The following is a 15,784-nucleotide window of genomic DNA, read 5'->3' on the forward strand; positions in this document are numbered from 1 at the left end:
TCTTTCTCAGGGGAGCCATAGGTTTAACACATGAGTAATTATCATACAGCATACACTCTTTGTCCTGGTGTTGTGGAAGTGACACAGATATTATATAGCTTTACCGCCAAAAGTACAATGCAAGTGTACATGAAGAGTGTCCCAAATAGTGGAGAATTGAACTAAATCAATCCATAAAATACACATCAGGATTCAATTTGCATGAAATAATGTCCTATATTATTTTTTTTTGTAAAACATTCACAGTATTCACAGCAGCTTAAGACACGAGAGTTACTGTTAGCAGAGAAACTCTAATTAGTGTGAACTTCAAACATAAACTTTTTCTGACTTTTACTGCTGCATGACCCATTCACTGTGTGTTAAAGGGACAACACGCTTCAGACTCATCCCACTGCAGTTGGTAACGTGAGGGCTAGACAGGCACTGACCTTTGCTCTAATGGAGCCAAGGCATGAGCAGAAAGTGATCCAGCTGGTGGAGCTGCAGGACTGACAACACACTCCCTCCTCCAACCAAAACATGTGTTTAACTTCCTGATGACACGTCAGAGGTGCTGAAGATCAAATTAATCTAAAGCAGAACAGAATCTTGTGTCAAAGCAAGTGCAGATGTTTATGGGAAGTTTAAGGACTCATGTGTTTGATTATTGCATGTTCCTCTCACTGTTCTTCCTCTGCTCTGCTTGTCTGGTTCAGAACACTGCAGGATCTCCCAATCATTTTTTATAACACCAGATGACTAAACTGCTCTGAAAATGAACTCTTAAGGCTGAAATACACCAGATGTGTCTGCAGTGTGTCTGTGTTCACAACACAACATCGGATCAAATAGGTTTCATTCAAGTCAATGTGTCAACTTACACTGGATCCGTTCTGTTACAGTGGCTGCTCTGTCATGTTGCAGGTAATACACAGCCATCCTATTTTTGCTGGACGTGGAGCTGTGATACATAAATTCAGCATAGGAAAGATTGTGCGGGACAGAAAGTTGTGACCAGAAACTTTATCAAAAACACCCAGTGACTTTCAAAATAAAACAGACCTTGTCAAAATCAGTTTGTATTTAGCTTGAATTCGGACATAATGAGTGGAGCCAGACCAGGAGTCAACAGGTTTGAGGTTTTACAGCCCAACATGAATAAAGAGAGACTCGATTTGTGACTCCAGCTGTCTGTCAGTCATGCAGCTTGTCAGACTAAACACACAGCCGGTTTAAGTTGACAAACACAGTCAAGACGTAGCGCAAATGAGTCGCACTGCACACGTATCTGGTGTATTTGAGGTGTCACACAGAAATGATCATGGTATGAACAAACAGCAAAGACAGAGAACATGACTGAGACAACTTTACTCGACTGTCCTTAAAGTTTTGATCCATGTTCCATTCATTCTAATGGATGATGCTAAGGAGCGAAACTGCCGTCATTCACCAGAAAGTTCTGCTTTCACCTCCAAGTCCTCCTTTGCAGAAATTTCACCAGGGAGCTTGTATGAGAAAAATCAATCCACTCTGATGAGTTACATACGTGCACTGGAAAAAATCGAAATCTTACCAAGCGTTTTTGTCTTACTTTTAGTAGAAAATGCCTATTTATTCTTGATATGAGCCACATTCACCTGACCAGTCCAGAAAAATGTCTTGTTTCAAGTTATTCAAAGGCAAAAATTAGGTCTGAATTGCTTGTAACGAGTAAAAAAAATCTGCCAATGGAACAAGAGAAAAGTTACTTGTAATGAGACATTACTCTAGTTTTAGCAAATTTTCAAGCATTTTTTTCTTGTTCCATTGGCAGATTAGTTTTACTTGTTACAAGCAATTCAGACCTCGTTTTTGTCTTTAAATAACTTGAAACAAGACATTTTTCTGGACTGACCAGTTGAATGTGGCTCATATCAAGAATAATTAGACAATTTTTACTTAAAGTAAGGCAAAAACACTTCATGAGATTTCAGTTTTTTGCAGTGTGTTCAGGAGCTTTCTGCATGTGTGGAAAGGAAACGTTGGTTAGTTAGGAGTTAAAATTGTGATCACATTTGAAAAATTCTAGATCACATCCAAATCGGTGCCAGAAAACAGATACAGAGATAAATAAGCATGTTAATACCCCATGCATTTATCTTATCTAGCACGCAACAGCACATGTATGTCATTTTTATTAGCTTGTGTGGAGATACAGGGATACAGGGATAGAAAAGACCCAAGATTTCAAGTTCAAATGATGGAAGTGAGAATAAATTCAGTTTAGAATCCACTCTGAACCCAGTTTTTGCCTTCTTATTCCCAGTTTCACCGCCATTTGTCAGAGCTTGCATGTGTTTGTGTATGTTTATGCATATTACTTTCTGGATGAATATAGAGTGTGTGTCTTTCCCACTGTGCATTCTCTCCCTCCATCTCTCCTGCCGTCTGTGCCTCTAATCCCTGAGTGTGTCACTAATGGCAGGTCCAGGTGTTCTGCTCTGCTCTGCCTCCTCCCTGGGGACTCCTCTTCAGTGTGTGCGTATGTGTGCATGTATGTATGTGTGTGTGCATGTGCATGTTTTCCTCTCATGGGGGGTTTAGCAGCTCTGAGAAGGGGGCTGTCCAGGATCCCGTCCTCCAGAAGGGAAGGGAGGGAAGGGGAGCGGTGGGCAGGAGGTACCCGCCTCTCGCAGCTTGCTCTTGGGCTTCCCCTGGGTACAGGACCCCCCTCTATCACTCTCCCTCGGGACTTCAGGAGCCTTATTGCCTCTCAGTTTCTCTTTCCCCTCATTTTCTCTCTGTCTCCTCTCAAATCTATCCCCTGGTAACATATATTCCTGCACTGCTTCACCTATTTGCTTGGGATGGAGGGTTTTGTGAGTTATTGAAATAACTGAGTGTTTTCAGTGTATTTATACGACATAGACAAAAACGGATTTGTTTGTTTACCTGTGAAGAGATGTGTAACGGTGTGTTTGTGTTTTGAACAGCGAGCTCCAGCTGCCTACATCACTTATTTATAGGTCCCACGTACGCAAAGGTGAACATGGGAGGACTTCTGAGTGTGTGTGTGTGAGATTGTTAGGGCACCCTTAGATCAATCACATCCGTTTCTTTCTCTGTGCCATCAGGTTAGAACGACTGCACACAGAAACCCAAACTGTATGTGGCTCTAGCTAAATGCTAATTATCCATCAGTATCCCCAAAGCGGCCTCGATAATGCTCCAAAATATAACTCAGCTGATATTATTCAACACTTATTCCACACTATTACAGCTCCATGGGTGTTTCCTGTAAATGTCCAAGGCCTCCTAATGTGCATTAATGTGTGCATTTACGAGGAAGTGTGTGAGCACAAAGGTATAAGAATGAACCAAGTGTGTGTTGGTGTGTGTGTGTGTGTGTGTGTGGGTTTGATCCAGGTGAATGTGTTTCTAGGTGAGCGAGTGGTCTGTCAGTCCACCAAACCTCATTCTTATAAATAGATGAAATAGCCGGCGGCACACACACACACACAATGGGACCACATTGTGTGTGTGTGTGTGTGTGTGTGTGTGTGTGTGTGTGTGTGTGTGTGTGTGTGTGTCTGTGCTTGTATGTGAGTTCTGCAGACACTTATATGTGCTGTGCTGTATATGTGTGTGTGTGTGTGTGTGTGTGTGTGTGTGTGTGTGTGTGTGTGTGTGTGTGTGTGTGTGTTGGCATGGTGTTGTTGTTTATCTAACACTCTGCCTGACAGCTGGTTCTCATTTCCGAGCGAACAAACAGCAGACGAGGTGGACAGAGAGCAGGGTGGAGGAGGAGGAAGAGGAGGGAGAGATGAAGAATTTCCTACATGGGGATTAGAACTGCTCACCCTCATGCTTCGAGCCTTGATCTGGGTTTTGATTGGAGGTAGAAGAAGTGAAGCAAACAGATTCAGGGAGAAGCAGTGACAGAGAGTAGTGTTCAGAGGGACAGAGACACTCCCTCCCTCTGGCACTGTGTGTAAGTGTGTGTGTGTGCGTGTGTATTATTAGTTGTGGTTCTTCAATAATTAGTGCCCTATTACAAAAGTTGTACACTTTATTACCAAAGTGGAGCTGTGCTGTGGATTTTGGACCCTGTTAAATACAGTGTTGGGAAAGTTACTTTTAAAAAGTAACTAGTTATAGTTAAAGTTCAGGGGTGGGCAAACTTTTTGGTTCGTGGGCCACAATGGGTTCTAACGTTTGACAAAGGGGCCGGACCAGGAGCAGATGGATGGAGTGCTTTGGTAACTATCAGGGTATCATTCGTTCATTCCATATCCGTTTTAGAATCCAAAATCGGAAAACGGATAACAACTTTTTATTCAATTTCGTTTTCAAATCAAAAATCAGAAAACACATAACGGTCTATTTTTCGCTGTCTTGATTTTGTTTTGAAATTAAAATAAGAATATAAGAGAATGGAATTATGATGGGATTTTTAATCCATGTAAAATTGTTTGTTTGATATTTTGATATAAAATGTGAACTCTCTATATAGAAAACATCAGAATTGCAGGGAAAATAAAACATTAACAAGGTTTATTCATTTAATTTTTTCGAGTTCGGCGGGCCGGATTAAAATGTTTAAGGGGCTGCATGTGGCCCCCGGGCCGTAGTTTGCCCATGCCTGCTATAGTTAGTGCTAAGAAAATGTAATTAGTTACTTTACTAGTTCCTAAATTATAAAAGTAACTAGTTACTTTACTTTACTTTACTTTACTTAAAAAAAAACTTCAGTGGCACAGTAACTAAAAGGTCAACTTTATCATCAGTGACTAGTTTCTTTGTCGTGTTTTCGTGGTCAGGTGCTTTAAAAGATTGGCATTGCTGGATTTCGACGTGGATAAACATTTCTGCCCTGGGCAGAGTTTGCATTTTATAACAATGTTTTTGTCGTCTGCCTTTACCTCCACGAATTCAAAATAATGGTTGTACTTCCATCCTGCAAAGCTGGCACCGCTGCCTTCCATGGTAGATGGTTGTGAGGTACTCGTCTGCTCGCTGCTGCTCATCTTGTCGTGTTTTTTTACTGTGTGTGTGCGCGCTTGATCATACTCATGTCTGTGGTCTGTGTGTGTGTGCAGCATGGGCCCGCCCAACTCTGTTTCTGATTGGCTTACCGTCAGCAGTTCCACTGTGTTAACCAATCATCACTATCACTTGCTTTCTCAGCAGCAAGATTCGTGTTCGTGTGAGAACTCACCGCTCCTCGAGTGCTTCATTATAACGCGTCTAACGCAACTCAAGCACCTATTTAATTCAAAAGAACTATAACGGCACTACAGAATGACAAAAGTAACGCGTTACGTCAGAAGTTACAGAGAAAAGTAATTTCGTTAGGTAACGAAACGAAAAATAACCGTTACTTCCCAACACTGGTTAAATATCACATTGGACTGTAGTGTTTATGACACAAACACTGTGCAAAAATGTGAGAAAAGTTATCTTTTTGATGCAGTGTTAGAAAGAAATGTGATAAATGCCATTTTTTACAGTGTAATTTAATGATCACAATGAAAAATTTATCTTGAAAGAATTTATATTTTAAAATCTGTGTTTCTTTGGATGCTGTTTGGCCTGATGGTCCAAGCAGAGAGCAAAGTCCTTCACCGGATCAACTCAGGGCCAGAAACCCTTTGCTGCACGTCCTCCTCGACTCTTACTCCTCACATCTCCAGTCTACTTTCAGCGATTCAGCCTGCATTGAATCATTGAACTGGCTCCAGTGGATGAGAAACTTGAAAATTTTTGTCACCACTATAACTTTGTTTTAAAGCTTCAGAGAGCGGCTGATACATCTGTTCTTCTCTATGTTTTAATCAGCCCTTAGCCTGCTCTATTACCCATTTTAAAGCAACATATCTTATTCTGAGAAGGCAAAAATTTGGAAAAAGAGAGATCTTGCAGTAAAACTGTTCAGTGTGTGGGCTACAAGCTCGTAGTTTTTGGGTGTGTAGTAGGTTTAGATGACTCTCATTTCAGAGTCCATCTTTCAGAAAAATGATACAATATGAGGAAACTGCTGCTAGTGGAACAAAAGTTATTTAGTCCACATGGACTCAGATATCCTGTTAATTTTTTATCACGACATGGAAAAAAAATCACTCTTCCATGAAAAAAAAACAAATGTGTGTCTTGTCTTCTACCTTCCTTTGCCGTTTGTCTCTTTCCTGGAATACTGACTTCCCCTTTGGAAGTGGAGACATGATGCTACATGAATCCACAGTCCTCACTCAACGCCAGGTAGATGTGCTTACTCAAGATTAGCCAGGAGAGTGTTAGCAATATCACAGAGCCCCTGCCAGCCACAGGCCCCTGGATTTGACCAAACTGTTCCACAACAACTTGAATCCACAAGAAAAGTAACAAAGAGAAGAGTGCTTTAGTTGTAACTCTACAAGAACACGTAAAAAGCAGGGTGGTGTTGTTTTGTTACCATGTATGGTGGAGTTTTTCACTCTTGGGCCTAACTTTTCTACCTTTAAAGACACAGAAAAATGAAGGAAAGAGCTGAAGTGTGCAGGCACTGGCTGTTGGAGTGTCATGGTTGAGCTGCAGACTTCAATTTTTCCCCACTCAGAGCATGTGATTGCATTACAAACACCACCATTTAACAGCACTCCCTCAGATTTTAGCTTTAAAATATGATTCATTTCAGCAACATGTTGAATTTTTTGTCTCTTTAAGCATTTCTAAAAATGTGTTTGAAGTTCTCGTTAACTCAAACCAATCAGACCTCTTTGAATATTTTGAATCTGATTGATGGAGGCTTCAGATTTGATTTTCTTCTCTTTACATCTGAATTATTCTTCTGTCACCTCCACTGACCTTGTTTTCAGTGCTGAGCTGTGTGTGTGTGTGTGTGTGTCCTGCACCTCATGATGTTTGTGTACAGTATACTGCTGCATGCTACGTGTTGGGGACAAACTTGTCATCTGCCAGCTCACTGTCCACCGACCCCCATCCTTAGCCCCCTGCCCCTAACCTTCTGCCCTCAAACACACTCGCACACACACACAGACACACACTGCCCATATGGAGCAGTTGGCGCCCAAAAGCGTCCAAAGCAGCCGGACCCATTCCCAGGGCAGAAGGTGAGGGTCCCCACAGCCTGCTTAGTGTGTGTTTGTGTGTTTGTGTGTGTCCAACCATCGTGTCCTCAAGGGCTCGAGCCCCGGACAGACTGCGGTATCGTCCTTTTTATGTGTCCTCGCTGTGGCACGTATGTGTATAATTTTGTGGTTGTGTGCGAGTGTGTGTCTGTCCCGGCAGGCCGTGTCCCGTGTGAGCTACAAGGACAGCAGCAGAGGACTGTGGGTCCTCCATCCACAGGCCACGGTTGCAGCCGTGTGCATGTGTGAACTGCTGCACCTACTTAACATCAACCCATACGGTGCATGCTCTGAACAGACTGAAGTGTGTGTGGACCAGGATGTTACCATGAGACAGAAACATCCCTGTAAGATCAGGACACACTACAAACTTGGTTTGAAGGCCTTTCCATGCAGGCTGCAGTGAAACTGCGTCTTTTCTGTTTCAGAGAGAATTCTGTCTCCAACATTTTTCACAGCTGCTTCAGAAAGTCTCACAACAGGCAGTCCAAACAATGTGACTGGTCAAATAGACCTTTCTACTGTGCAATTTTCTTGATGCATGGCAACTGCTAAGCTGTGCTTAGCTTATCGGTTACCATGCCAACTCTACAGGTAATCACAGAGCGAGCTGGAATCTTTCTGACACTCATTTTCAAACTATTTCAGGCAACATTTGTGTATCACAGGATGAGTGTGGGGCTGTGAAGCCCAGGAGAGGATCATTTCTCTGATGTGTTACAGATAGATCACGTTACAACAACATGAAACAGAAAGCAGACTTTGAAGGCCGTTTTTAGGACAGGAGAAAGTTTGATTGGTCAGTGAGCCCCACCTCTCAAGATTCAGAAAAATCAGTTTGTCAAATATAACTTTTTTTCTGTCCTGAGTGACTCGCAGCTTGACTCCAATACGATGCAGATCCTGTTACTAAACTGAAGGATGTTCTCCACAAAAATAAAGAACCACTGCGGAGAACATATAAGTGTGTGTTATGTGTGTTTACAACCAGACTTAAGTACAGAGTGCACAGTGCAGTCTAATTGTGACAGTGTGAGTGTGCTTGTGTATGCATGTGTCTGTGTGTGAGCAAGTCAGAATCATAGTGTGAGTGTGTGGGGCTGCCCAGAGTGAGCCAAGGGTGGAAGTTGTTTTTCTGCCCCCTATGGTGAGTCTGGGGCTGTGTGTGTGTGTGTATGTGTGCGTGTGTGTGTGTGTGTGTGTGTGTGTGCAGGCCTCGGGCAGCCTGGGGCCATCGGAGGGGGCCTGGGGAGCCGTGGATGGAGGGATGAAGGGAGAGAGGGATGGAAGGATGAGAGGTCAGCAGGGGTCTCACTGGGAAAGGTGCAGATCTGGGCCGATGGCCAAACAGAAAGGTGGAAAGGAGAGAGGGATGGTCGGAGGGACGGGGGAGGAAGGTTGAAGGAAGGGGTGGAAAATGGAGAGACAAAGAGAGACAGGAGGAAGAGAGGATTGAAATGTGGCAGGCGGATAAACCTGATGTTTAAATGACCTGTTGACCCCTGGACCTCCTCACCTGTTAGCGTGTCATTCACTCATTCGTCAGAATGAAGTGAAATGATTGTGTTTTCTTTTACGTGGCTGTTGTTGTGCTGTCTTCGCTCTTGTTGAAGCAGCGCTGGGAGCAGAAACCTTTTTGCTGTTACCAGCCGAGACCCTTTGATTCAACATCAAAGCAACAGAAATCAGAAAAAGCTCGATGTACATGGATTACATTTCTGTTTCAGGCATTTAGCTGATGCTGTTATCCACGGCGAGCTAATTGAGCTAATATTCTTGAAGTAGTTTTTGTGCCAGCCTGCCGAGACGTTTATTTCATCAGTTGTTGGTGTTGTTACCGCTTCTGGAGCTTATTGATAGAGTTGACGGGCATTACATTTCAATGTCTGAAGTTTGCTTTAGCACAAGTTCCATGGTCTAAACTTTCCTGCTTTGATGCGTCTTCCCTCTGTGCGCCAGTCATGACAAAGTAACAGAGTGAGGATGGGGGGGAGAAGACAGGGGAGGCAGAAACATGAAGAGAGATTGATCAGCGTGTGTGTCTCTTCATTAGAGTGCTTCACCAAGGCTGTGTCCTCCACACGTTGCCACACCGACTGGCCTATTAGAGAGACACGCAGGGAGTGAGAGTGTGTTGTTTGCATGCCTGTGTTTGTGGGCGTCCATCATTTCAGGTAGACTCAGGCGGTCCGTTTATTTCTTTTCTCCTCTTTCCCAATTCTTCTTACAGACCCCCGGGTTGTCCTCTGCCCTCCTCTTCTCTCCTCTTCTCCTCTTTTCTTCTTCTTTTTTCCTCGTCTCCTCTTTCATAGCGCCATCTCTTCCCTCTCCTCTGGAGTTCAGAGTCCGTCCATCTGGAACGTCTCCCCCCTCCTCCCTCCCTCGGTCCCGTCCAGGCCGAGACACAGGGGTGAAGGCCAACACCAGTAGGGGAGAGACTGTCGGGGAGATGGAGGGATGGAGGGAGAGATGTCAGCGCTATAATGAGTAACAACATGAAAGCTGACGGAGGGAGGGAGCGAGGGAAGGAGGTAGTGGAAGAGAGATGAAGACAGAAGAGTAGAGGGACTGCTGGGGACAGAGGGAGGGATGAAGGATAGAGGGAATGGATGGGAAAGGAGAGGACTGCAGAGTGAGAGATAAAGCGGGAGCGGAGCTGTTGGGGCCCTGTGGTCCTCCACTCCGCTCCTCTCGTTCGTTTTCATTCGCCAGAGAAGAACAGAAAGGAGGAGGAGGAGGAGATGGGGGTAGGAACAGCGTGTGTCGGCGTCCGCCTGCTCCTGCCTGTTTCTCTTTTTTCTTCGACTTTTCTCCCTCTTTTTTTCTCTTCAGTCCCCCTCCCTCAACCATCCATCCTCCTCATCTTCTCTCGAGGATTCTTCTCTAATTTAACTTTTCATTGAAATTTTCTCCGCTCCCCCCCTCCCCATCCTCCAGTCGCTCCCAGTTTGCCGTTCGGCCTTGTCTTGCCAGGTCCCCTCGCGGCCGACTGACAAAGGCGCCGTTAAAAAGCCGTGTGATCCTCCATTTTAGCGCCAGCCACGCTAGTCAGAGGATTAGGGCTCTTTAATGACGCTAATCTCTCCTCCCCTTCTTTCTCAACACCCCTCCATCCCCCCTCAAAAAGTGATTTCTCCCTCTTGCTCTGACTGAATCTCCCTCTTGTTCAGCTCTCCCCATCTCTCTGTGGCTCTCCCTCCCTCTCTCCCACCTCACAAACACGACCATGTAACCAGCCCACTATGCTCTTACTTTAACAGTCCACGTGTGTCCACGCAGCACCGTGAAGAAGGTCTTCAGCTGAGTTTGGGCCGTGTCATTTACTCTATTTCTTCCTCTCCTCCTTTCCAGGCATGCTGCCTTTTTTTCTGTATTGTTTTTGTGAAACAAAAACTCACCATTATTGGTTTGATGTTATTTTGTATTTACCCATGCTCAACACCAAACTCTGCTCTCCCGGACTTTTAGGGGTGTTTACGTTGAGTGTGTGAGCGCTGGGCTTTCCAATCTTACATCACAGTGTGTGAGCTTTCTGTATCAGACCTTACAGCACCAGTTTACACACTATCATTAAGTCTGTATCTCTGCAAACTCACTGCAAACTCACTCCAAACATGGTGATCTTAATAAAGTGACTGTCCAACCTCCTACTAAATATAAACAAATATTGAAGCAGTTTTTACAGGAGTTTACAAAAAGCAAGCATGAAACACATACTGGCTCAAACTGTGTACTTCTGTAAGTACACTGACATTAAGTACACTGTGTTTACTCTGCACATATTAGAACAGAGCACAAAATTTTACAGGGAGTTGTGTCAAATCAAACACTGCTGTTTCACCCTGAGCGTGACAGTCACATTTAACAATGGTTCACAGGTCTTTTATGAATTACATCCTTTAACCATCATCCTGTCCGTTCCCGCCCTTTCCTCCTGTAGCCAATATGGCGACTGTTGAAGGTGACAAGTGTCCAGCGCTCTGCACTCAACTTTTTAACCACTTTAAGTGCACCAGCTGAGAAAGCGCACTGCTTTTTTCCACACTGCCAGTGTGAACGCACCTATGCACTCAGAATAGTAAGTGTAACTACAGAAGTGTGTGGTTGTGGACACAAGTTACCACATGAAGTCTTATCGCTTTTTTCATCATTTACTCCACATTTAAGTTTCAGTTTTCAGATAAATATCTCCTACAGTGTGTCCCAATCCTGGTCTTTACTTTAATCTACTCACACACTGCGTGCCTGCTGCTGTTAGAGTCTGTGAGGGTTCAGTGCTTCAGCTTTAGGGCCCACAGTGGAATCAGACAACTCTGCGTCAGTAAAAACTGTGAAACCTGACAGTTATCATTTTAAAACTTGTTGACAGGGCACCTCATGCTAGATACTGTATTGTTGTCTTCCCCTTTGTAGGTATCCAAATATCTATTTGAATGACCGTACAGAGCTGTGCCAAAGCCAGCATGTAAACATAGTCTCAATGTTCTGTTGGATTTTATGGTCATCAGCTTTACCTATGCTACGATTTGCACATTAAGTTTGGATAGAACAGGAACCAGATGAGATACATTGATCATTCTTTTTGCATGTATCTGGAGAGTTACTCTTTCATATTGGGTTTTCATCATGTAGTTTTCTTCCACTAATGTGTTTGCAGAAATCCAGTTTAAAGCATGAACAAAACACTACAATTCAGACTGAGGCTGTTTGTATCATTTTCTATGATGATGTCATAATGTTTTTGAAGGGTTTGAAGCCATGACATTTCTGTATTTAGAAACATATGTTTAAAAATGTCATTTTTTAACAGTTTACTGTCCTTTTTAGTAATTTATTAAGTTAGTCTGGACATATTTAACTATTTTATTGAAGTGTGGGATTAGGGATGCACTGATACTGTTTCTTGTATTGGGTATCGGTGTACCAGTGCCTCTTAAAGCTGGATCAGTATTGGTGGGAATTAGCCGATCTATGGTGTCGATCCAGGCAAACAGCTCTATGCCTTTTTTTTTTGTTTGTTTTGTTTTTTACCAGCGCTTTTGGATACTTAATTTGGAATGTTACCTCTGATGCACTTTCTTTGTTTTTTGCTGAATTACCAGTCTACAGGGTAAAAAATATTATGATTGAACAGTAATTTCTCCACATTCTGAAGCATGTTTTTTTTCCCAAACTGCTGGTAAACATTCAAATATTTTATAGTTTGAATAGATATTAACTTCTGTAACTCCATATTCTCATTTTTTACCTTTTACCTAAAACATGACCAGTCTTATCCTTTAGTAGGGCATGCATCCTCTGAGCAGCACGCACTTTATAAAACTCATGGTAGCTGCAGTTCTGTATCATTTAGTTTAATAAGCGTCTGACTATCATTTGTAGAAGACTGTGGACATAATGAGGACACTTTGGAGCTCATTTTCCTGAGGCACAACCTCATTCTTAGTCGATTATTGTAAAAGTATGATTTAATTTCAAAGTGAGATTTCCATGACGTTTGAAGAGGAACACCCTGAGCAAATTCACATCACAAGCTGCTCTCTGAGTGAAAAAATCTGATATCAGAGTCATCTCAAAAATGCAAGAAAGTGAAGCCTTAATCTGAAACAAACAGATTCAGGTGGATGACATTAAGTAGCTGACTCTTTTCAGTTGTTGTCCAAATCCTTCTCCTCTCATCCCTGATTCCTGTTTTCTTCTCATTCATTGTTTTTCCTTTAAGTATCCTCATGTTGTTGTCAATCAATGTTTGTCCTCTGCTTGTATTTTAATCACCCCGAGCTTCACTTTGTCATATTGTTTGTTTTTCTCCTTTCATCCCATATCGATACTTCAATTCATTTCTTCATGCCACTTCCTTCCCTCCTCCGTGCTCTCAATTTTTCTGTCTCCCCTGCCCCATCTGTCTGCCTCACTCCCTCAGTCACTTACTTTCCCTCTCCCTCTTGCCTTTCTGTGAGGCTTCATGTTGATATCTCTATCTCACATATTTTCTTAAGCCTTTTTTATTTTCATTCTTGCTTCCAGTCAAATTTACAAGTAATGCTTTTACAATTTTTTTAACCCACTACCCCCTGCAGAGTTCTATTTGCTCATCGGCGTGCCTACATTTTCTCTGCGATCGATTCATCACAAGAATCTGTTCCACCCCCTCTCTGCAAGCCTCAATACACAGCAGACCTCACACACACACACACACACACACACACACACACACACACACACACACACACACACACACAGCAGACACACACAGGATTGTTGTAGGAGTTTGCTGAGGTAAAACGGAGTGTGCTTCAGAGAGGTTTCTAAAATTACCAGGAGAAAGTTCTTTCCTGCACATGTGTCTGTGCTCATATGATGAACACTGACACAAATCATGTCAGACTTTCTCCTCTCTTACAGCCTCATCACTCTAGTTTCCTTATTTTCTCTCTTTGATTTGTTGCTGGCCTAGTTGATGTAGATATCAGATAAAAGCAAAGCAAACAGCCTCTTCTCTCCCTCGTCGTCTGCTCTCCCTCCTTTACATTTTCCTGGCAAATGCTAAACAGCCTTACTGTGCTTCACGGAGCGCACAAAGACGAGCAGAACAATATCAAGCCCCCTCTTTTGTCGCCCTGAACCCATTCTGAAGTGTCTATTAAAGGAGTCTTGGCCTTTCTGTCGCCTCTGCGCCAGCCTGCGCAGGAGGGGAAAAAAAGCGAGGGAGACAGGAAAAAAGGGAAAGGAGCAATGCATAATCTCCTATGTATGACAGATAAAGGGAGTGAATATCGCCATCTTTCCGCTCTGCTCTCCACATCTCCTAATCGCTTTTCCGACGTTTCAATCTGCCAAGGCCCTAATGAAAATATGATGAGGCGGATCTATGGTCCTCAGGGACGGATGGAGGGATGGGAGGGGAGGGGAGGTGAGGCTAGGGATGGAACGAGGGATGGCTGCAGAGGGAGGATGAAGGGAGAGAAAATACACTCTGTCCTTATTTCTGGGCTCCGTCGGGGATACATAGTTCTTGGAGCTTTCTATTTAGATGTTGCTGCTGCTGGAGTGTCTCTCTTCTTTTTTACTCTCTGCCATCCTCATTTTCTGTGTGTGTGTGTGTGTGTGTGTGTGTGTGTGTGTGTGTAAGAAGGATAAATGTGTTTATTTTTTTGTTTATATCCTCTTTTTCTCATTTGAACTCCCACAGGGTGCCTCTCCCGCCTCCTACCTTCCAAGAAAGATGTAACTTCTTCATAATCATTCTAATGCTCCCTGTCTTACCCCCACTTTTTCTCCGTCTCTGCTTGCCTGTCTCTTTTTTTTTCATAAATCCTGCAGCTGTGTGCAAACTGTGTATTTGTGTTTCTCGCCACAGATGGATCCCTGCATTTTTAAAAATGTCTGTTTCTGTGCCCCCCTCTGTCAGATGGCGATGATGACGCAGCAGGGCTGTCCTGGGTGCCTTCCTCACCCTCCAGTAAAGACGTGGCATCGCCCTCGCAGATGCCCGACGGCTGCTGTGACCTCGGCATGGCCACTGGTGGGGAGGAGGAGGGAGGCGCTGGTCTTCCGTACCCCTGCCAGTTCTGTGATAAGTCCTTCAGGTAGAAAACTCACAACACATACGCTTTGTTAGAGACGTCAACACCAGTGTCACATTTAGCTTCTTCATATCCCACTCATGAATATCAATGTGTACATGCATAAACAGTATTTTCCATATTGCCATGGTAACATGGACCACTAAGGCAAACAGTGAAAGAATGAGGGGAATTCATTTCTCACTTACCTCTCCGGGGACTAACTCAAGACCCATTTTAAGAACAGCTGTCACATACACCATAAAGTCATCATCAGACTTCTCTATATTCTCCCATTTACCCATCTGTCCTCTTCATCTATTTCCCTGTCATCTCACTGAGGAGATGAATAAAGTGATATTAAAAATAGTTTGATTTTAGCACACCTCCGAAAATTAGGTTATCAGGAATCGACAAATAACACAAATCTGTCACTGTAATCCTTTAAGGCCATTTTATTCTGTGTGAGCAATATAAAAATGACATTTCAAGTCTTTAAGATGAGCTACTGTGAGTGACTATCTCCTATCGATCATCCTCAGCCGCCTGAGCTACCTGAAGCGCCACGAGCAGATCCACAGCGACAAGCTGCCTTTCAAGTGCACCTTCTGCAGCCGTCTCTTCAAACACAAGAGGAGCAGAGATCGACATGTCAAACTCCACACAGGTAGGTGTTAGAGTCCCCCTTCAGGCCTGATCAGTTCTCATGTCGTAGTGAGACCTGATGCTTGTAGAGACAATGTAGATAAATACATCTTCAGTTTTTAGAATACAGTGGTATTCATTGCTTTGTTGTCATTCTACAAAAGTACATTATTATTAAACTTTTATTAAATCTTTATTTAACCAGGAAAAGACTCATTGAGATTAAAAATCTCTCTTCCAAGAGTGAGACAGCAGCAGCAAAGTTACATTTTCATCAGACACGTATACATGTTATTCACAACACAACACAGAAATATGAAAAAATACCTCTAGGAATTAAAAAAAAATTGCTACATCTTCACACATTGATAGAATATTAAAAACACAAGATAAAGTATTAAAGGACAAAAAAGAATACAGCCCCAGTTTCATAAAGAATTGAAAGCTGTTTGAAAATGTTGATTTAAAACAGACATGCAGAAAAAT

The 15,784-nt window shown here is 43.1% G+C and overlaps 1 protein-coding gene across 2 annotated transcripts in view; it reads left to right on the forward strand.

Moving 5' to 3' along the window:
- Positions 1-15,784, forward strand: part of znf423 (zinc finger protein 423) — a 170,543-nt gene that overhangs the window by 72,057 nt on the left and 82,702 nt on the right. For both annotated transcript variants that reach the window (XM_074677441.1, XM_074677442.1), the window contains exons 4-5: positions 14,500-14,677; positions 15,196-15,320. In XM_074677441.1, coding sequence (XP_074533542.1) covers positions 14,500-14,677; positions 15,196-15,320 — 303 coding nt within the window. The remainder of the gene's footprint in view (positions 1-14,499; positions 14,678-15,195; positions 15,321-15,784) is intronic.

The sequence above is a fragment of the Halichoeres trimaculatus genome, unplaced genomic scaffold (genome assembly GCF_033239565.1).
Source record: "Halichoeres trimaculatus isolate MK-OKI-2021-1 unplaced genomic scaffold, fHalTri1.1 fHalTri1_scaffold_10, whole genome shotgun sequence".
Classification (NCBI taxonomy): Eukaryota; Metazoa; Chordata; class Actinopteri; order Labriformes; family Labridae; genus Halichoeres; species Halichoeres trimaculatus.